Raw genomic sequence first — 23,929 nt, 5'->3', positions numbered from 1 at the left:
AGGAGAGAGAGATAGAAACATCAATGATGAGAGAGAATCATTGATTGGCTGCCTTCTGCACACACCCTACTGGGGAATGAGCCCGCAACCCAGGCATGTGCCCTCGGCCAGAATCGAACCTGAGACCCTTCAGTCCGCAGGCTGACACTCTATCCACTGAGCCAAGCCTGCTAAGGCTTCACCTTTTTCACTTGTCCCCTTCCCCCTGCTCTAGCAGCCATCAGTCTGTTCTCTGTATCAGTGAGTTTCTATTTTGTTTGTGTGTTTATATTGTTCTTTAGATTCCACATATAAGTGAAATCATATGATATTTGTCTTCCTCTGACTCACTTATTTCACTTAGCATAATACCCTCTAGGTCATGGGGATATAAAGTACAGCATAGGAAGTATAGTCAATAATATTGTAATAACCATGTATGGTGCCACATGGGTATTGGAAATATCAGGGAGAACACTTTGTACAGTATATGATTGTCTAACCACTATGCTGAACACCTGAAACTAATACAAAATAATATTTAATGTAAACTATAATTGAAGAAAAAAGAGAATGTTTTTTTAAGAACTGTTTTAGAGTCATACCAAAATTGAGCAGAAAATAGAGTCCCATATTCCTCCTACCCCCACACAAACACAGCTTCCTTCATTATCAACATCCCCACAATAGTGGTATGTTTGATACCATCAAACTTACGCTGACATATCATTATCATCACTCAAAGTCCATCGTTTTCATTAGGGTTCACTCTTGGTTTGTACATTGTATGGGTTTAGATCAGGGGTGGGCAAACTTTTTGACTCGAGGGCCACAGTGGGTTCTCAAACTGGACCGGAGGGCCGGAACAAAAGCATGGATGGAGTGTTTGTGTGAACTAATATAAATTCAAAGTAAACATCATTACATAAAAGGGTATGGTCTTTTTTTTTTTAGTTTTATTCATTTCAAACGGGCTGTAGTTTGCCCACGGCTGGTTTAGATAAATGTGTAATGACCTGTATCTCCCATCACAGTATCATACAGAATAGTTTACTGCCCTAAAAATCCTCTGTGCTCTGCCTATTAATCCCTCCCTCCCCTCAAACCCTGCAACAACTGATCTTTGTACTTTCTCCAGATATTTTTTTTGCCTTTTCTGGAATGTCATATATTTGGAATCACACAGTATGTAGCCTTTTAATATTGGCTTCTTTCACTGAGCAATATACATTTAAGCTCTGTTCATGTCTTTACATGGCTTCATAGCTCATTTCTTTTAGTGTTGAGTAATATTCCAGTGTCTGGATATTAGACAGTTTATTTATCCATTCACCTAATGAAGGGCATGCTGGTTGTTTTCATATTTGGCAGTTGTGAAAAAAGCTACTATAAAAAGCCAGGTGCAAAGGTTTGTGTGGACATACATTTTCAACTCCTATGGGTTTATACCAAGGAGCATGGTTGATGGATTGTATAGTAAGTATGTTTAGTTTGATGAGAAACTGACAAACTTGTCTTCCAAAGTGGCTGTACCATTTTGAATTCCCCTGAGCAATGAATGCAGGTTCCTGTTGTTATGCATCCTTACCAGCATTTCATATTGTCAGTATTCTGGATTTTTGCCATTCTAATATGTGTGTAGTGGTATCTTGTTTTAATTTGCATTTCCCTGATGACATATGATGTAGAGCATCTTTTCATTTGTTTATTTGTCATCTGTATATCTTCTCTGGGAGATATCTATTCATGTCTTTTGCTGATTTTTAATCAGGTTGTTTATTTTCTTATTGTTGAATATTAAGAGTTCTTTGTATATTTTGGATAATAGTCCTTTATCAGATACTAGTGGCCCGGTGCATGAAATTTGTGTGTGTGGGGGCTGTCCCTCAGCCTGGCCTGCACCCTCTCCAATCTGGGACCCCTCAAAGGATGTCCTACTGCCGGTTTACAGGGATTGGGCCTAAACCAGCAGTTGGACATCCCTCTCACAATCTGGGACTTCTGGCTCCTAACCACTCACCTGCCTGCCTGCTTGCCTGATTGCCTCTAACCACTCTACTGGCTGGCCTGCTCGCCCCACCTTCCCTCCCCATTGGCCTGCTTGCCCCCAACTGCCCCCCTGCTGGCCTCCTCACTCCAAATTCCCCCCCCCCCGTCCTGATCACCTCCAACTGACCACCGCTGATTGCCTGCTTGCCCTCAACTGGCCCCCCTGCTGGTCTGCTTACCCCCAACGGCCCCGCCCCCCATCAGCCTGATCACCTACAACTGCCGTCCCCTCTTGGCCTCTAACTGCCTCCACCTCAGCCCCGCCACCATGGCTTTGTCCAGAAGAACATCTGGAAGGTCTCCCAGTCTAATTAGCATATTATCCTTTTATTAGTATAGATAGATGCCTGGTTCATGGGTGGGGGCCAGCTGGTTTGCCCTGAAGGGTGACCCAGATCAGGGTGGGGGTCCCGCTGGGGTGCCTGGCCAGCCTGGGTAAGGGACTGATGGCCATTTTCAGGGTGGCCATGCCCCCTGGCGACCCAAGCTCCCAGCCTCTCCTTTTCTTTTTTTCTTGTTTTTTTCAGCACCTCCTTGAGCAGAGGCCAGGGTGGGCTGGAAGCAGGTATCTGGGATTTATTTATTTTCTATAATTGAAACTTTGTAGCCTTGAGTGGAGCCCAGGGCTGGCCAGGTCAGGTGGGAAGCTTGGCTTCCTCCATTCCTGGGGGCAACCCAAGCCTCCTGCTCACTCCAGCTCCATGGCCAACACCATCCTAGTTGGGTTAATTTGCATACTCGCTCCTGATTGGCTGGTGGGTATAGCGGAGTGATGGTTAATTTGCATGTTTCTCTTTTATTAGTGTAGATGTCATTTGCAAATATTTTCCCCCAAGCTATGGCTCCTCTTCTCATATTCTTAACCCACATTATGTTTTGGTTGCTATGTCTCTTCTAATTTGTGATCTCAGTTTTTCTTTGTCTTTCATGACCTTGACACTTTTTTTTAAATTAAATCTTCATTGTTCAGATTATTACAGTTGTTCCTCTTTTTTCACCCCATAGCTTCCCTCCATCCAGCTCCCACCCCACTCTCTGCCCTTACCCCCCCCCCCACTGTCCTCATCCATAGGTGTACGATTTTTGTCCATTCTCTTCCCGCACCCCCACACCCCTTTCCCCCCCCGAGAATAGTCATTCCACTCCTTTTCTATGCCCCTGATTCTATTATATTCACCAGTTTATTCTGTTCATCAGATTATTTATTCACTTGAATTTTAGATTCACTTGTTGATAGATGTGTATGTGTTGTTCATAATTTGTATCTTTACCTTTTTCTTCTTCTTCCTCTTCATAAAAGATACCTTTCAGCATTTCATATAATGCTGGTTTGGTGGTGATGAACTCCTTTAGCTTTTTCTTATCTGTGAAGCTCTTTATCTGACCTTCAATTCTGAATGATAGCTTTGCTGGGTAAAGTAATCTTGGTTGTAGGTTCTTGCTATTCAACACTTTGAATATTTCTTGCCACTCCCTTCTGGCCTGCATAGTTTCTGTTGAGAAATCAGCTGACAGTCGTATGGGTACTCCCTTGTAGGTAACTGACTGTTTTTCTCTTGCTGCTTTTAAGATTCTCTCTTTGTCTTTTGCTCTTGGCATTTTAATTATGATGTGTATTGGTGTGGTCCTCTTTGGATTCCTTTTGTTTGGGGTCCTCTGTGCTTCCTGGACTTGTAAGTCTATTTCTTTCACCAGGTAGGGGAAGTTTTCTGTCATTATTTCTTCATATAGGTTTTCAATATCTTGCTCTCTTCTTCTGGCACCCCCATAATTCGGAAGTTGGTACGCTTGAAGTTGTCCCAGAGGCTCGTTACACTATCTTCATATTTTTGGATTCTTTTTTGTTTTTGTTTTTTCGGTTTGGTGTTTTTTGCTTCTTCATATTTTAAATCTTTGACTTGATTCTTGCGATCCTTTAGTCTGCTGTTGGAACTCTGTATGATATTCTTTATTTTAGTCAGTGTATGCTTAATTTCTAGTTGGTTCTTGTTCATATCATCAAGGGTCTCACTAGATTTCTTGAGGGTCTCACTAAATTTATCGGTGGTTTCTAGAAAATTCTTGAAAAACCTTATAAGTGTGGTTTTGAAATCTATATCCAGTAGTTTGCTTTCCTCCATTTCTGTCATTTGTGACCTGTTTCTTTGTCTCCGCATGTTTTATGCTTCCCTGTGTTGATAGAGTGGCTTTCTGTGCTAGGTGTCCTATAGGGCCCAGTAGCTCAGCCTCCCCAATTACCTGAGGTGGACACTCTTGGTGCACCCCTTTGTGGGCTTTGTGCACAGTCTTGTAGTTAAGCCTTGATTGTTGTAGGTATCACTGGGAGGAATTGAACTCCAGGACAATTGGCTGTGAGAATCAGCTGTGTCTACAGTGGGAGAACTTCTGTGCTGAGACACCCTTCTGGGGAAAGACTTGCTTCAGTGGGGCTTTGGTACTCACTGAGCCTGCTCCCTGAGTGTGTCCCTTATGGATCTGAGGAGTTGTAATCTGGATGGTCCCTCTCTGACCACTGAGTACACTGGCTCTTGGATCTAAGGAGGTGCTAATTTAGCCTCTGCCTGAAGCTACCTAGCAGGAGCTACAAAGAGAACTGCAGATTCCACTTCTTTGTTTTGGTTTTGGAGGTGCCCAGATGAGGCCCAGCTGTGAAGCAATGCAAGCTGCTGTGGGGCCTTGGGCCTTCTTTTGTATGTTCTGGGTCTCTCTGACCCAGCTGAAGTTTGTTAGGTAATTTTCAGATTGCAAAGCGCAGGCCTTTCATATGCAAAAGCCTCTGGGCACAGCTTGGGTGGGGCGGGGTCTCAGGGAATCAACAGGGCTGAGCAAACAGCTATGGCTGCTCCTCAGGTCTGCCCTAAGGGGCCCCGCATCTCAGTGTCCCGGTAATTGCTGCAAGCACCTCTGAGAGAAACCACCCTCAAGTTCCGACTGATGCCAGACAGTCCAGTTTCTCCCCGTATGAGTCTGGGTCCCCAGAGACTCACCCGGAACTGGAGTTCAGGGCCATGGGGAGCTTGAGACTCCCTCACGATTGAAAAAAACAACCGTGTCCTCAGTTGCCAGCCCTTTCCACATGTGCCTCCGTACCGTTGCACTTTACTTCCGTACCTCCTCTGAGTCTCAGTGTGGTTTTCTCTTTCCTTCTAGTTGTAGAATTTGCACTCAGCCAGCCTTCCTGTGGTTATGGGTGATGTCCATTTTGTCTTTTAGTTGTATTTTTGAAGTGGTTGTGTGAGGCAGCAATTTCCGGTATTTACCTATGCCGCCATCTTGGTTTCTCAACCTTGACACTTTTGAAGAGTATTGGTCAGTTATTCTGTAGTCTGTCTCTCATTTTGCGTTTGTCTGACATTTTCTTGTGTTTTCATGGAAATTTATGCATTTTTGGCAAGAATGCCATGGATGGGATGCCATTTTGTTCTCAGTACATCATACCAGGGAACATATGATGCCACTGTATCTTTTTTTTAATATATTTTTTATTGATTAAGATATCACATATGTGTCCTTGTCCCCACGTTACCCTCTACCCCCCTCCCCTGCTCATGCCCTCACCCCCCCATTGTCTGTGTCCATTGGTTAGGCCTATATGCTTGCATATAAGTCCTTTGGTTGATCTTTCTCCCTTACCCCTCCCCTCCCCTACCTTCCCTCCAAGGCCCGACAGTCCAATCAATGCCTCTCCATCTCTGGATCAGTCCTTGTTCATCAGTTTATGTTGTTCATTATATTTCACAAATGAGTGAGATCCTGTGGTATTTATCCGCTCTCCAGTTCCATCCATGCTGTGGCAAATGGTAAGAGTTCCTTTTTCTTCTTCCTCTTCTTAAAGAATACCTTTCAGCATTTCATATAATGCTGGTTTGGTGGTGATGAACTCCTTTAGCTTTTTCTTATCTGTGAAGCTCTTTATCTGACCTTCTATTCTGAATGATAGCTTTGCTGGATAAAGTAATCTTGGTTGCAGGTTCTTGCTATTCATCACTTTGAATATTTCTTTCCACTCTCTTCTGGCCTGCATGGTTTCTGTTGAGAAATCAGCTGACAGTCGGATGGGTACTCCCTTGTAGGTAACTGACTGTTTTTCTCTTGCTGCTTTTAAGATTCTCTCTTTATCGTTTGCTCTTGGCATTTTAATTATGATGTGTCTTGGTGTGGTCCTCTTTGGATTCCTTTTGTTTGGGGTTCTCTGTGCTTCCTGGACTTGTAAGTCCATTTCTTTCACCAGGTAGGGGAAGTTTTCTGTCATTATTTCTTTAAAAAGGTTTTCAGTATCTTGCCCTCTCTCTCCTTCTGGTACCCGTATAATTCTGATGTTGGTACGCTTGAAGTTGTCCCAGAGGCTCCTTACACTATCTTCATATTTTTTGAATCTCTTTTCTTTTTTCTTTTTCGGTTGGGTATTTTTTGTTTCTTTGTATTTCAAATCTTTGACTTGATTCTTGGGATCCTCTTGTCTGCTGTTGGATCTCTGTAAATTATTCTTTATTTCAGTCATTGTATGCTTAATTTCTAGTTGGTCCTTTTTCATGCCCTCCATGGTCTCACTATACTTATTGAGGGATTCATTAAATTTATTGGCGGTTTCCATAAAATTCTTGAAAAACCTTATAAACGTGGCCTTGAACTCTATATCCAGTCGTTTGCTTTCCTCCATTTCTGCCATTTGTGACCTGTTTTTTTGTCTCCGCATTTTGGCTGCTTCCCTGTGTTGATAGAGTGGCCCTGCGCTCCAGGTGTCCTGTAGGGCCCAGTGGCTCAGCCTCCCCAGTTACCTGAGGTGGACACTCTTGGTGCACTCTTGGTGCCTTGGTTGTTGTAGGATCACTGGGAGGAATTGACCTCCAGGCCAGTTGGCTGTGAGAATCAGCTGTGTCTGAAGTGGGAGAACTTCTGTGCTGAAGACACCCTTCTGGGGCAAGACTTGCTTCAGTGGGGCTTTGGTGCTCACTGAGTCTGCTCCCTGAGTGTGTCCCTTATGGATCTGAGGAGTTGCAATCTGGATGGTCCCCCTCTGACCACTGGGTACAGTGGCTCCTGGATCTAAGGAGGTGCTAATTCAGCCTCTGCCTGAGGCCACACAGCAGGAGCCACGAAGAGGCTCAGCTGTGAAGCAATGCAAGCCACTACGGGGCCTTGGGCCTTCTCTTGGAAGTTCTGGGTCTTCCTGGCTCGGCTGCCGTTAGGTACATTCACATGCAAAAGCCTCTGCCGCAGCCTGGGTGGGGCGGGGTCTCAGGGAGTCAAAGGGCGGAGAAAGCAGCTATGGCTGATTCTCCTAAGGAGTCGTGCATCTCAGTGACCCGATAATTGCTGCAAGCACCTCTGAGGGAAAGCCGCACTCAGGTTCGCCCGCTGCCCGACAGTCCAGCTTCTCCCCGTATGAGTCCTGGGTCCCCAGAGACTTCACAGAACCGGAGTTCAGAGCAGTCGGTAGCTTGTGATTAAAAAATAAACAGCCGCGTCCTCAGGTGCCACCCCCTTTCCGTGCGTGCACGAGCCGCCGTACCTCTGCACTTCACCTCCGCAGCTCCTCTGGCTCTCAGTGTGCTCTTCTTTCCTTCTAGTTGTAGAATTTACACTCAGCCAGGCTTCCTGTTGTTCTGGATGATGTCTGCTCTGTCCTTTGCGGTATTTTTCAAATGTTGTGGCAGGCGGCAATTTCCCGGTGTTTATCTATGCCGCCATCTTAGTTTTTCCGATGCCACTGTATCTTACTACTGGAGATGTTAACCTTTATCACTTAGTTGAAGTGATGTCTGCTGGGTTTCTCCACTGCAGGATAACCATTTTCCCCTTTGTAGTTGATAAATATCTTGGGGGAAGATATTCCTCAAACTTTTACTCACTGATTTTAACATCTATTGGTGGATTTTGCCTACAGCAGTTATTATTGTAGTGTTTGCTTAATGGTAATTTTTAAAATTTTTCTTCATTACTAAATCTACATTTATTAATGGGATTTTGTAATAAGGAAGAACTGTCCCTTCCCATTTATTTATATCAACACTAGAGACTGATGCATGAAAATCGTGCAAGAGTAGGCCCTCACAGCCCCCAGCTGCCTCAAGGCCCTGCACCCCCCTCCCTCACCCACTGTTTGTTCTGGAAGGTCGTTCCACCATCCAGTCTAATCAGCATATTAGCTCGCTATTATGTAGGATGGGCTCATGGATACTTATTTTTATTTATTTTATTTATTTAATTTTTTGTTAATCTTCACCCAAGGATATGTTTTCCATTGATTTAAAAAAAATTTTAATCCTCACCAGAGGAGTGAGGATATTTTTTTTCATTGATTTTTTTTTTAGAGAGAGTGGAAGTGAGGGGAGAAAGAGGGAGAGAGAGAGAGAAACATTAATGTGAGAGAGACACATTGATTGGTTGCCTCCCACAGGCGCCATAACAGGTCTGGGGATTGAACCTGCAGCCCAGGTACATGCTCTTAACTGGGAATCAAACCCACAACCTTCCAGTGCCCAGACCGATGCTCTATGGAGCCACACTGGCCAGGGCAGCTATTTTATTTTTGAGTTTTAATACAATTATATCATTATTTTGTTACTCAAATGGTTTTATAAAGCTGTTGTATTTTTTAACTTCAGAAGTGAATTTTATTTAAAAAAACCCTTATTCTTGGATATTGATTTTACTGAAAAAATGAGAGATGAGCCATTTTAGTTTGCAGTGCAACTAGTATGCTTATAATGCTTTGTTGCATTCATTATTTCAGGTAGTTTTTAGTGTCTTGACTTAAATCTATCTAGTTATATCTATAACTTTAATTCTGACTATTTACTTTTTATTGTGATGAGATAGAGGTGAAGGCCTACATGTACATGCTAGAAATTGTACCCCTAATATGCTTTCTAGATCTCATTATGTGATATTAATTGTATAAATTTTATAGTTATTCCCATGGGCTTACTGATATTAGGAGTGTTTTACAAAGTAGAAAAGTATTACAGTGAAGAGTCTAAATATCATTGGAGCTTCTTATCTACATTCTTAGAGGTAAATTAGACTTAGTAAAGTACTTGTCTGTTTCTAATATAACTGGTTTTCTTGTGTTTCTAATTCTAGCAAACCAATGATGTACAGATAACGAGAAATTTTAATGATGATATATTTTTATAATTGAATGTCTGACAAATCAGATTTTTTCCAAGTATTTGAGTTGAGATTATATTTTATTTCTGTCTTTTCATATTTCCTGGATAGGTTCTTAAAATAGGTTCATACTATTGTTTGAAGGAATCACAAACTTGCAAGAATGTTGTTTATACTTAAATCATGGGAGTTACACAGTGCGGTAGATTTTCATAAATGATTTGTTGAACCACTTGCAGTACTTTACAACTATACCTGGTAGATTAAGTCATGACTGATATTGATACTGAATAAATTAACCTGAATAAGTTTGTATTAATGTACTGCAGTCTGAAACAAACTAATTCAGCATGATTTATTCTGTTTTTAAAAGTTCAGGAATTGGTTTTTAATGCTATTTCAAATTTGGGTACCTAGACCTTCAAAAAAGTATAGTTTAAATGACCAAATACATTACTTTTAGAAAGTTAATTGAAGTTATTATTGATTTATTTTTCACCCCAATTGAGACAAATAAAATATTGGTTATTTATAAAATATTACTATTATCCCACATTAATCCATCTGAGGGGAAGAAAAACAAAACTCATTTCACTGCTCAGGGTATTTCTCATTTTATGTAAATTCATATTATACTATCGGTATTTCATAAGTCTAGATAGAGTTAAAAGAGACCTTAGAGGTTATTTATTCTAATCTTTTTTGTAATTAAGAAGTCTCATTATAGTATCTATGATAGTTATCCAGCCTGAGACTGTGGTCATGTTGGTAATTCTACTCTTAGGGTAGTTCATTTCATTGTTTTATTTTCTCCGGTTCTCAGAAAATTTCTTATCTATAATAATAAAAGCATAATATGCTAATTAGACCAGACAGCTGGACCTTCCAGACGTCCTTCTGGACGACTTTCTGGATGAAGCCAGGACTGTGAGGGCCGAGCCCCTTGCATGAATTTCCTGCATCGGGCCTCTAGTTTGATTTATAAGCTTCATAATGGAAGAGAATATTTTATTCATCTTTGTATCCTTGACACTGACTTGCAAATAATACAGTAGATACTTAAGACGTATTAAATTATATTGAGTAGATGTCTACTTTCCTGTGACTGTCCATGTTGTTTTTAATCTTATGAATCAATGAAGAACTATATTCTTTCCTGTTTGATAGACTTTTACCTATGTGGATGCCACCATTATGTCTCTTTAGTCTTTACTTCTCTAGACACTGAGATCTCTAACCATCCTAGTCATCTTAGATCTTAGTTTATCATCCACTCTTTATTTAATATATATATATGTGTGTGTGTATGTGTATATATATATATTTCAGAGAGGAAGGGAGAGGGAAAGAGAGATAGAAACATCAATGATGAGAGAGAATCATTGATCAGCTACCTCCTGCACGCCCCCCACACTGGGGATTGAGCCTGTAATCTGAGTACATCCTCCAGTCTTTAAATATGATACCAAATTTGGAACTCAATCCTTAGATAAGATTAGAGTGGTACCATTAATTGTAGATTAATGGCCTCTTTTGTGTAAAGACACTAGGCTAGGCACTATGAAATAAAGAAAAATGTTTGAACAAGAAAACTATTCCTATAGACTCCAAAACTTGTATTGTCAGTTTTGTCTGCTTATTTTTAAAATATATTTTCTAGCTGCTATTGGGGTGAAGTTTTGTAAAACTCACTGTTTACTCCACTTTGGATGCTTAATAATAACTTACATTGATCTTTTGGCAGTTTACCTAATGCTTTCACATATATATTCACATTTAATCATTAAGGTAGGTATTATTATTTCCATTTTACAGATGGAAAAATAATTTCTCCAAAGTTAAACAATTGGTAAAGTGGCAAAACCTGGTTTCACATTCAGGTCATTCTGATTTCACTGACTTTTTCCACAGCTACCTTACGAAGAAGTCTCATTTAAAAAACTATCTTGCCGAAACCGGTTTGGCTCAGTGGGTAGAGCGTCTGCCTGCGGACTGAAGGGTCCCGGGTTCGATTCCGGTCAAGGGCATGTACCTGGGTTGCGGGCACATCCCCAGTAGGGGGTGTGCAGGAGGCAGCTGATCGATGTTTCTCTCTCATCAATGTTTCTAACTCTCTATCTCTCTCCCTTCCTCTCTGTGAAAAAATCAATAAAATATATTTAAAAAAAAAAAAATAAAAAACTATCTTGATTTTAAGGGATATGTGCCTGTCATATTGATATTCATCATTTACCCCTTTCAGCTATTTTCTAATTCATGCACTTAACAGAGTCACCAGAATCAATGTGAGTCTTCTTTCTTTAGTAGCTACTACAGGGTGGGGAAAAAGTAGGTTTATCTACTTTTACCCCACCATGGATTTATTTATTAGGCATAAAAAACTAACCAGATTGTGAAAATTCTTCTCAATTGCTAAGGAAGAACCAAATTTTAAACTTACTTAAAAAAAAAAAGAAAAAGAAAACCATCCTTGCACCTAAACTTGGTATACAGGGCAAGGTTTTGGCCCTTGGGATGCATATTTGTGACTTAAAAAAAAGCAAGTTTTGGTTCTTCCTAAGGGCTCTGGTTTTCTCATGCTTCTGCAACCTTGATGTGCTTGATTTTTATAAAACGGTTTAGAGTAATTAAACTCCTCATTCTTGTTTGTTGTGTATAGCCCGGGATGGTGGAATGGATTGAACCTCCTAAACGAGAACGCAAAGCAAACTATGCAGTGGATGCCTACTTTAGAGAGGCTTTACGTGTCAGCGAGCCAAAGGTTCCAAAGGTAAAAGACAACAGTATGAGGCCAGTTTTTATGTCCTACAGCAGAATTCTTTTGTAACATCGTCTGTGAATCAGTTATTTCTATTAGTGCTAAATCATAGTCCCTAAAATATAACCATAATACAGAAAAGTACTTGATAATGGCCCAGCCATATCAATGGATTTCATTTCATGTATTCATTTTTCTATATATAAAAAATAGTAAAAAATAAATATGTTCACCTTATGTACTGAAAAAATATGTGTATATATATATACACACACATATGTGTGTGTATGTGTGTGTGTATGTATATATATATGTATATATCATGCGTTTTCCCCCCCCACAGGCTCCACGACCTTCAAAACAGCCAAATGTTCAGGATTTTCAGTTTTTCCCACCACGTTTATTTGAGCTCCTGGAAAAGGAAATTCTTTATTATAGGAAGACAATAGGCTATAAGGTAAAATTTAAATTTTTTAGACTAGTGTTATATAATCCTTTAAGCTAATATAATCTATTCAGCTAGACTAGAAGGTGTTTTATTTTAATTTGAGAGGATGTAAGAGTAAATCAAAATAGTGGTGTTTTTAAAACCAAAGAGGGTTAACTAGAAGTAAAACATCAATCTACTTAATTGCCAGTAGGATCATCACTATATCAGATTAATGGAGAATTCTCCAGTATTTTAAAATAGTTATAATAACATATTATTTTAATAATGCTAGTGTTCAAGTGGTTAAAGAATGTGTAAAAGAACAACAGGTATGTGATTAGGTAGAAGTGAATGTATGATAAATGATAGGAAAGTTTATCATTTTTTAAAAAATATGAACAAGAAATAGTATTTTTGAGTTTATTGTTCAAGGTTGATGAAAGCCCTGTTGGTGATTAGTAGACTGTGGTCACAGGTATTAATGATAAACATGACAATAAATTATATCATTTAAAAATGATATTTTGGAATTCAAAATTCTTATTTATATTGATAAATAGGAACCCATTTTTGTGAGTGAAATTTAATGTTATCACACTAAAGCTATCACATTGAAAATTATTGCATATCATATTTCTATATGTTGAAATTGACTTACTAGTGAACAAAAAGGGATGACTAGAAGTATAACCAATAGTATAAATTAAATTATAAAAATATTAACATTATAATTTTAGAAAAATTTCAGTTATATGAACTGGACAATGTGTTTTAAAATTTATTTTGTGAGCCTTTAACACAAGTGGGACTATGCCCAATTATTTTGATTAGATGTTGTAATGTGCCTATAAAAGCTCCATGTATATAAGGTATTTAGTTAGCTCATTTATATTTTGGAACTAGAGTGGATCTCGAGAGCATTTCTACTATTATTACAGAGTGGAAGCATTGCCATTTGAAACAGGGTAAAAAAGCTTTGCTTGCTCTTTATGTACCAAAGTTTACATATATATAAATAGGAATAAGAAACTTAAGGTAAATACTAGTATAAGTAGTTAGTTATAATCTGGTTAGGGAAATGTGATTAAATTTGAATGTATTTAACCAACAGGACTGGATAAAATCCTTCTTAGGAAGTTATACAGGTGTACAGTAACCAGTTGAACGTTGAGACCAAACATAAAACTATTTCAAAGACAGTGAAAATGGTAATATGACAAGAGAAAAAGGCAAGTTATAGGTACAAAATGTGAAATAAAAATAGTGAAATTAATAAAGTAGTTACTACTATTTCATGAGGTAAACAAATATATATTATCTCACTAAGGGTTATAAAAATTTTGTTTAGATCATTACTTTTTGTTACTTTTATTGTTATTTGTGAGACTTGAAAGAAAAATTAATTGAAATGTTAGACCTCAGAGTTTATTTGATTACTAACAACCCTGTGAAATAGGTGCTGTTGTCACCTCTATATAGTAGGTGAGGAAACTGAAATTCAGAGAGGTTAAATGACTTGTTCAGAGTCACACAGTTAACAGAATTGCCAAGGGTGCTGGTCCCAAACCCAAGTTCTCAATGTTCAAATGCTATGCTCTTTCCACTCAGACATCCTGGGCTATCTCTGCATGTGACATAACCCTGCTTCTTTCTGCAGCCCTAAATAAGGACTGTGTTTACAGTGGTGTGACATGTTTGGGAGGTGAGCCAAGTGGTAATCAAGAAGCAGCAATAAAAATTATCTTTGTTGACAGAATTGTTTTTGCTCCTTCTTTGGGAGATACTGAAATTCTGTTCCCTGCGATAATACAGTGCCCACCGCATTCTTCCCATACCTCTGGTTTTAATGTAAACAGTGCTTTTCCTTACAGGCAGTTTGTAGTGAAGAGCGAGGTCTCACAATGATTGGTTGGGTGGTGGCCAACTGGAAGGAGATGGAGGAGAGGAAACCTTAGAAGAGGGAGTAATGAAGGGACAGCTGCAAAGGGTGATAAAAAGGAGGAAGGTGTAAGAAGAGAGGAAAGGGATGAATGAGGAGCAGGAAGGTAACATGGAATCCATGCTATGGCACCTTACTATTATTTTTTCTTCTTCACCTCCCAGAAAGAAGTGACAGGACAGGGAGAACGAGTGAAAGGAGGGCTTTTAAAAAATGTTAATACATATTTATTGAATACGCCTCTCTGTCAGGTTCTATGCCAAGCACTGGGGATAAAGCAATGAGTAAGAGGGACATGAACTTTACATTCTAAAAGGCACAGGCATTAAGCAGGTACCACAGAGTAGTGACATTTGTATGTGTGTGTTTCAGTGCTTACACAGGGTGCTGCAAGGGAGCATAACATGGTTATCTAATGTGGACTGCAAGATCTAAGTAGTGGTCCCTAAGGAAGGGCCATTTAAACTGAGATCAGAGAGATGCACAAGAATTAGCCAAATGCAGTGTGGGAGAGAAAAGCTCAGGTAACGGAACCATAGCTGCAAAAGTGTTGTGGTAGGGAGGATTGCCCCTTCAGAAACTGAAAGAAGCCGAGTGAGGAGAAGAGTGACTTGAGATGCAGCTAGTGAGCAGGTGGAGTTGGATCATGTTGAACCGTTATAGGTCATATTAATGAGGTTGAACTTTAGCTTCAGAGCAAAGGAAAACCATTGAGATGATTTTAAGACAGAAGGGTGGATGGGTGGTGAAATAATAATAGCTACTTATTCAGTCCTTGTGATGGTTACTGTTCTAAGTTCTTTAAAAAGATTAGCTCATTATTCTCATAACAGCCCTGGAACTACATCCTATTTTACAGATGGGGAAACTGAGGCATGGAGAGGTTGAGTAATTTGTCTTGAATAATTTGTTAAAGATTAACTTATAAGTAAGTGGTAGAGTATGATCAGATTTACACCTTTAAAAGATTACTCTGGCTGCAACACTGAGGATGATGAGTTTCTCCAGGAAATCAGCCAGGGGCTGTTGAAGTGTGAAGATGAGAGAAGATGGTGGCTTGGAGTGTAGTGGCTGAAGTGGTGGTGATAGAGGTGGGGAAGGAGGCAGAAGAGGAATGATCCCATACCACTCTACCTTTAGCTTGTCCTCCCTTCATCCTGAATTGCTTCTGTATTGTCTTAAGACTTGCCTTGATCCTCTGATGCATCTGTAGCTGAGGATTTATAAGACAAATAAGAATGCATTCTGGATGTTGGTTCTTTCTGAACCTTTTTTTATTTTTTACAAGAAGCTACAGACCTGAGTTAAGTTGGGTGACTTAATTGGGTGGGTTTCATGTTTGAGTTCAGAGTACAGAGAGAAGAGCATGGCATGTTAATTACCTGCAAATGCTTCCTTTCAAGGACAGTGTGATACTAATAACTGTTAGACCTATTTTCTCATGGATATACAGCATTGATTCCCCCCTGATACCTCCAGAAAACTCAATAGAGGCACAAATGAATTGAACAATAGTTTATTCTCAGATGAACAGAACTGCTATAGCACAATTACATGGTATTCTCTACACAAGTTAGGTTCTCAAACGGGGACTCCTTCCCCCCATTTCTGCTTAAATGATTGCTAGCCCAAGGGAGGTGTGATCTATAGCTGGGGCCACTGTGGTGCACAGTACTGTTTTGTCCATTTTGAGTCCCTCATAATCTTATTCTGTAGTGATTTGGGTTAGGGTGAGAGGCTCAATAATTGATTTTTAAAATATATACCATATTTTTACTGATTTCAGACAGAGAGAGAGAAACAACAAAGATGAGAGAGAATCATCGATCAGTTGCCTCTTGCACACCCCACACTGGGGATTGAGCCTGCAACCCAGGCAGGTGCCCTGACCAGGAATCGAACTGTGATCTCCTGATTCATAGCTCGATGCTCATTCACTGAGCCATGCTGGCCGGGCAAGGGGCTCAATAGTTTTGAAGCAGTTGGGAAAGAGTATTTTTCTTGAGGGCCTACTTATTTGAATTTTTATTTTTTCTCTCCCACCCTTCCCCCATATTCAGCACAATAAGGTCATAGCAATATTGCTGATAAGATCTGTAGTTAGAGTTTTGTTTTATTGAAGGCTGGATGAAGTACAGGTTTGCTTTGCCCTAACCACTTGGTGGACAGCAGTGCATGTGTACCAATCCCCCCTGCTGTCTAAGCTTTGACCTTGTTGCGAGTTAGACATGTTCAGAAGCTTCATTGCTCTTGCAACTTAAGTTACTTAATGCATTTAATAGCTTGTTCACTAAACTCTTCACATTGAAAGAGAGGACTTAACTGAAATTTTAATTGCAGAATAAAAAATCCAGAGTATTTAGAAATTCTATTGAAATTTAAGACATGGAGTGAAAGAGTTTTGATATATTTGAACCTGAAGAATGCTGTAGAGCTTTCTAACATGCATCCTCAATAAAAAAAATCTTTAGGGATAGATATAAACATTTGACAAATGGAGGAAGTCCCATAATCTTTGTGAGTTTTGGTAGCGTGGGCCACCTGTTTTGCAGTGGTAGAACTAAGATGCAGTGAGCTGATTTCAGGTTACTGCTTTCATTTTGTGTGCCGTCACATTTAATTCAGTATTTCATATTTCTGTGAAATGCTTGCTAAACTACTTCCAAGAAACAAGGCCAAAAAATGTTTTTCACTTCTCCATGGAACACAGCTCTTAAGTGCAAATTCCTTAGGGTCTGACTAGAAATCCATATAGTAACAGAGATGCTTCCTTTTGAAAGATAACTTTTGTATATTGTGGCTATCAAGTGTTGCTGGGAGCCATTAGTAAGAATCACAGTGTGAGTACTTGAGACCTTTGAGGTATCTGGTTAGTACTATTAGTCTGTAATTTTTCTACTTAATTATTATATAGCAGTTTTAAATAACTGCAGGAAGCTGAGTGCTGATAAGAACCTCATGAAGTAAAAACTGAATACCTTTTTTAAATGATGAATATTAAAGGAGATTTTTTTGGTAGGAGGACATAATGAAATTTAGGAATATTGAGTTATTTCTAATTCTAAAAAATTAGCAACTATGTATTTGAATAATTTCTAGAATTAAAATAGTAAATGTGACATTGATGAAGGCATTTTTGTATTAAAATATGACTGGTGTTTATGGAAGAATCAGTCTGCAGTAGATCCTAAAATCTAATGGTATGATATAATATTTTGATTTTGTTCTTATTAAAGTTCAAGGGGGGAAAGTTTTAGTATTGGGATTACCTGCATAGGAATAAAGAGTTTATTTTGTATGGGTATTTCCCATTTTCTGTCATAAAATTAGACATTTATGAAATAATTTATTTGGTTAAAATATGGTTTATTGGACATAAAAAATTTGAAGGTATTTGATAGAGAAATATCTTACAATTAAAGAGGTTTTTCTTAATTAAAATTTGAAGCCAAGCCTGGCCAGTGTGGCTCAGTTGGATGAGCATCGTCCCATGAACCAGGAGGTCATAGTTTGATTACAGGTCAGGGCACATGCCTGGGTTCTGGCTCAATCCCCAGTAGGGGGTGTGCAAGAGGCAGCCGATCAATGTTTCTCTCACATTGGTGTTTCATCTCCTTAGTTGTAAGCGTATTTACAACTCTGTACCCAGAATACAATTTATAATTTCTGTTAGTGACTGCCATTGGAGTCTTTTTCCCTTGACTGAGGGTCCCATCACAGGTGTTTGTGTGCTCCATTACTCCTACCCTCTTATATACAGGGTGAGGCAGAAGTAGGTTTACAGTTGTTTGTATGGAAAATAATAAAATAATCTACACTAATAAAAGACAAAGATGCTAATTGACCATATCTTTGCTACACCTTAAGCCATGCCCACCAGCCAATCAGAGCAGCTATATGCAAATTAACCCAACCAAGATGGTGGCAGGCAGCCATTGAGCTGGAGCAAGCAGGAGGCTTGGTTGCCCTGACAATGGAGGAAGCCAAGCTTCCCGCCTGCCCTGAGCTTGCTGTGGCCTCTGCTCATGGCAACAAAGTTTCAATTATAGAAGACAAATAAATTCCAGATACCTGCTTCCAGCTAGCCTTCACTGGGAGCTTGGGTGGCTGGGGGCCGTGGCCAGCCTGCAAACAGCCATCAGCCCCTCACCCAGGATGGCCACACCCTCATGGGGTGAGGGTCCCCTCTGTGGGGCTTAGCCAGCCTGAAAACGGCCCTAAGCCCCTCAACCAGCCATCAGCCTCTCACCCAGGCTGGCCAGGCACCTCAGCAGGGACTCCCACCCTGAAGGGGCTGTGGCCTGCCTGCAAGAAGCCATCAGCCACTCACCTAGGCTGGCCAGACACTCATGGAGTGAGGGTCCCTGCTGGGGGGCTTGGCCAGCCTGCAAACAGCCATCAGCCCCTCATCCAGGCAGGCCACAACTTCATGGGGTGAGGCTCCCTGCTGTGGGGCTGAGCCAGCCTGTAAACGGCCCTCAGCCTCTCAACCAGACTGGCCAGGCACCCCAGCAGGACCCCCTACCCTGAAGGGGGTGTGGCTAGCCTGAAAATGGCCCTCAGCCCCTCACCCAGGCTGGCCAGGCACCTCAGGAGGTCCCCTACCCTGAAGGGCTGTGGCAAGCCTGCAAACAGCTATCAGCCCCTCACCCAGACTGACCAGGCACCCCAGCAGGACCCCCAACCCTGACGGGGCTGTGGCCAGCCTGCAAACGGCCCTCAGCCCCTCACCCAGGATGGCCAGGCACCCCATTGGGGACCCCTACACTTAAGGGGCCGTGGCCAGCCTGGAAACAGCCATCTACCCCTCACTCAGGCTGGCCAGGCACCCCAGCGGGGATCCCTACTCTGAAGGGGCTGTGGCCAGCCTACAAACAGCCATCAGCCACTCACCCAGGCTGGCCACACCCTCATGGGGTGAGGGTCCCTGCTGGGGGGTTTGGCCAGCCTGCAAACAGCCATCAGCCCCTCACCCAGGCTGGCCAGGCACTCCTATATAATAAAAGGATAATATGCAAATTGACCCGAACAGCAGAACAACTGGGAATGACTGGTCACTATGACACACACTTACCACCAGGGGGCAGATGTTCAATGCAGGAGCTGCCCCCTGGTGGTCAGTGTGCTCCCACAGGAGGAGCTCTGCTCAGCCACAAGCCAGATTGATGGCTGCCAGTACAGTGGTGGTGGTGGGAGCCTCTCCCGCCTCCTCAGCAGCGCTAAGGATGTCGGACTGCAGCTTAGGCCTGTTCCTTGCTGGCAAGTGGACATCCCCCGAGGGCTCCCAGCCTGTCAGAGGGATGTCTGACTGCCAGCTTAGGCCCAATCCCCTGGGGAGCGGGCCTAAGCCAGCAGGTGGTCATCCCCCGAGGGTTCCCAGACTGTGAGAAGGCACAGGCCAGGCTGAGGGAACCTCCTGAGTGCACAAATTTTTGTGCACTGGGCTTCTAGTCTATACTAATAAAAGGGTAACATGCTAATTAGACCGGGTTGACTGGCCACCTTCTGGATGTCCGACTTCCTTCCGGACAAAGCCATGGTGGTGGGGGTTGAGGCAGAGGCAGTTAGGGGCAATCAGGTTGGCATAGGAGGGCAGTTGCGGGTGAGACCAGGCTGGCAGGGAGGGCAGTTGGGGGCGAGATCAGGCCGGCAGGGGAGGGCAGTTGGGGGCGAGATCAGGCCGGCAGGCCAAGGCACTTGGGAATGAGATCAGGCAGCCAGGAGAGGTCAGTTAGGGGAGATAAGGTCGGCAAGGGAGAGCAGTGGGGGGCGTGATCAGGCCAGGAGGGGAGGGCAGTTGGGGGCAACCAGGCGAGCAGGGGAGGGAAGTTGGGGGTGAGATCAGGCTGGCAGGAGAAGGCAGTTAGGGGCAATCAGGCAGGCAGGCAGAGGCAGTTAGGGGCAATCAGGCTCGTAGGCAGAGAGGTTAGGGGCATTCAGGCAGGCAGGCAGAGGGGTTAGGGCAGCCGTGGGCAAACTACGGCCCGCGGGCTGGATCCGGCCCATTTGAAATGAATAAAACTAAAAAAAAAAAAGGACCATACCCTTTTATGTAGTGATGTTTACTTTGAATTTATATTAGTTCACACAAACACTCCATCCATGCTTTTGTTCCGGTCCTCCGGTCCAGTTTAAGAACTCATTGTGGCCCTCGAGTCAAAAAGTTTGCCCACCCCTGGGTTACGGGTAATCAGGCAGGCAGTTAGGGGCAATCAGGCAGGCAGGCAGGTGAATGGTTAGGAGCCATGTCTGACTGCCAGACATCCCTCAATGGGTCCCTGATTGGAGAAGGTGCAGGCTGGGCTGAGGGAACTCCCCCCCCCTCCCGCCCTGTGCATTAATTTCGTGCACCAGGCCACAAGTTAATACATAATAATCCAAGAATAAACTGTTTCACATACTCACAACTTTTGCTCCACCCTATATATTATCTTCCTCCCCAATTATTCTGTCATTTCTAAACATTTTGCATTTTATGTGAAGATACTCTCCCTTTCCATACCCTGGCAGGCAATAAATAAAAACACTACTTTCCCTTTGCATGATGACTTGATCAACATGTTGGATACAATCTTCAGATGTATTGCCATTTCCCTACCACTGTTTGAATATGGGCTCTTTCTGTACTGCCAAACTGTTTCTTCTGGGCTTGAGGATTTTATTGTATAATGTTGGTATTGGGGCTAATGATATTATTGTTTTTATCATGTATTACAGTATATTTTGTTCCATTGTATAACCAAATCTAGAATATAATGTGGCATTTAGCAATTGGTTTTAACTCTAAAATACCATGTGGTTCTGTTTCTATTTTGTTTGCTTAACTGTTTTGTTGATTAGACTCCATATATAAGTGAGATCATATGGTATTTGTCTTTCTCTGACTGGCTTATTTCACTTAGCATAATAATTTCCGTCTATCTATGCTGTGCCAATGGTAAGATTTTTGTCATTTTTATGGCCGAGTAGTATTCCATTGTAGTATACGACAGCTTTTTTATCCATTCATCTACTAATGGACACTTTGGTTGTTTCCAGATCTTGGTTATTGTAATCAACAAAGTAATTTAACAAACAAAATAGAAACAGAAGCACAGATACATAAAACAGACTGACAGCATCAGAAGGGAGGGGAATTAGAAGGCTGTGTGTAAAAAAGGTGAAGGGATTAAGCAAAAAATTTATATGTATACTAGAGGCCCAGTGCATGAAATTCGTGCAGGGGTAGGGTCCCTAGCAGCTGCCAGCCAGGGCCTTCCTTCCCCCAGCTGCCTGCCATGGCCGCCGGAAGGAGTGGGGCCGGCTAGGGAGAGGGACCATGGCAGTTGGCCAGCCCTGCCCCCTGGACGAACTCCTGGTCGAGGGGACAATTTGCATATTAGTCTTTTATTATATAGGATATATATATATTATCCCAGAAAAGCCAAATCATTCTGCTTCCAAGCATTCTTCTCCTACCTTTCAGGTTTAAAAAAACTCCATGAAGAGACAAAGACATCAGAAAAATATGGTTGCCTTGTAGTTTGCTCAATTTAAAAAACCTACTTTTGGTTTTCAAATGAAGATATAAGCCACCCACTCCATCAGGCATCTTCTCTTTTTCAGATTTCCATTTTTACTTGACTAAGTATTATAATATTACTAGAGGCCTGGTGCACAAAATTCATGTGTGGGTACGGTTACTAGGTCTGGCCTACAATCAGGGCCATCTTCCCTGGCTGCCCACAGCTGGCTCCACCCCCTGCTGCCACCCACCCCCTGCTGCCACCCACCCCCCAGGTCCCCATTCACCATCAGACAATCAGAGCCTGCCGGATGGGAAAGGGACCGAGAGGTGGTCAGTGTGCCTCATAGTGACTGGTCCAGCAGTCATTCTGGTCATAGTGCTGTTAGGGTCAATTTGCATGACATTTGTGCACTGGGGGGGGTGAGGTAGTGGAGGGGGGGTCCCTCAGCCTGACCTGCACCCTCTCCAATCTGGGAGCCCTCAGGGGAGTCCTCACCAATCTGGGAGTTTCTGTCTGTCTTTGCAATCATATGAGCAAATTGTCTGAGACCCCCAACCCAGTTTGGTTTGTTGCTCACAGAATAATAGAGGCTTTTTTTTTTTTTCTTTGCTCCATTGGTGGAGATTTCCTGGAAGTTTTAGGATATCTTCCCTTTAATTTTTCCTAGACGCTCTGATTTTACTTATGTCTCTCACCTTTGCTTTCCCTCCATCCCCCACCACAACAGTAACTTGCTCCAGTCTCACTTTGCTCTAGTGTCTAGGAGATCCGTCTGCCACCAGAACTACGATTCCCAGCATTCCTGGTGCTCCCTGCACTCTGGGCTTCCGTTTCCGGTCCTGGGGCTGCCACCAGAGATACTATTCCCAGAATTCCTGGTGCTCCCTGCGTTCTTGGTTTTCCCTTCCTGCTCTGTCTCCATCCCATGGCCTCCCACTCTGCCAAGTCCTCTAAGCCACCAGCTCTCCCTCTCTGCTCTCCATCTAGCAGCTTGGGGAGCCAAGTTCCCCAAGCCGCTCCACTCTCCCTCTGGTGCCTGTGTTAATTTGCATACTCACTCCTGACTGGCTGGTGAGTGTAGCAGAGGGATGGTCAATTTACATGTTTCTCTTTTAGTATATAGGATACACACACACACACACACGCACATGTACACACACACACAGACATGGCCAAACAGTATGGTGATAGCCAGAGGGAAAGGGAAGTGTGGGAAGGTGGAAATATGCAAAGGAGGGATAAATGGGGTCAGAAAGAGACTTGACTTTGACAACTTTGGATGGTGAGCACACCATGCAGTGGGCAGATGATGTTTTATTGAGTTGCACACTTGATACCTATATGGTTTTATTAACCAATGTCATCCCAATAAGTTCAATAAAAAAAGTACCATGTGGCACATTTAAGGTTTTTATTTTGGTAATATGGCAGTAGGATTGTGGAGAGGATCATATGTCATTCTGGTATGACTTTATATTGTTTACTAAAGATTGATATGTGTGTGTGTGTGTGTGTATCCTTAATTACTTTTTCTCAACAGTTTACTCATAACTCATCTTTTGAATTTATAGGTCCCAAGAAATTCTGATATCCCAAATCCAGCTGTGGCTCAAAGAGAGGAGCAAAAAAAGATAGATGGAGCTGAACCTCTTACAGCAGAGGAAAATGAAGAAAAGGAAAAACTTCTCACACAAGTAAAATATTTTAAGTGACTGAAATACTTCTAGTCAACTAATAGAAAAAAGAAAATATAGATTACTTATTTTTTTTTTGTATAGGCCTAGTACCTTGACTGGATACATTAACAAAACTCAGGGCTATTTTGTAAGTGTTTAGACCAGATATCCCTATTTTTTTTTTTTTATCTCTTTCACAAAATACACCCTTTTGGAAATACCAGTAAATACATAAATATAGGTGTCAATTGTTGAAAAGAAGATAAGTATTTTATCAATTATAATAAGGTAATTTAATTCACTATGAGTCCTGAGACAATAATTACTAACAGATTCTTGAAAATTTAAATTTATTTTATTGGCTGATGCAAACTGTCCTCTGAAATTATACTTTACTAATATTTTATTTATGGACTAATTTCATAATTCTCAAAATGCCTTTTATCCTTTCTTAAAAAGAACTTTAGTACAATGATG

The 23,929-nt window shown here is 41.6% G+C and overlaps 1 protein-coding gene across 2 annotated transcripts in view; it reads left to right on the top strand.

Moving 5' to 3' along the window:
* Window positions 1-23,929, top strand: part of SMARCA1 (SNF2 related chromatin remodeling ATPase 1) — an 89,209-nt gene that overhangs the window by 43,745 nt on the left and 21,535 nt on the right. For both annotated transcript variants that reach the window (XM_081081298.1, XM_081081297.1), the window contains 3 exons: window positions 11,801-11,911; window positions 12,243-12,356; window positions 23,348-23,470. In XM_081081298.1, the coding sequence (XP_080937424.1) occupies window positions 11,801-11,911; window positions 12,243-12,356; window positions 23,348-23,470 (348 nt within the window). The remainder of the gene's footprint in view (window positions 1-11,800; window positions 11,912-12,242; window positions 12,357-23,347; window positions 23,471-23,929) is intronic.

This window comes from Myotis nattereri (assembly GCF_964212035.1).
Source record: "Myotis nattereri genome assembly, chromosome: X".
Lineage (NCBI taxonomy): Eukaryota > Metazoa > Chordata > Mammalia > Chiroptera > Vespertilionidae > Myotis > Myotis nattereri.
The sequence above is the reverse complement of the archived record's forward strand: the minus strand, read 5'-3'. Positions and strand labels throughout refer to the sequence as shown.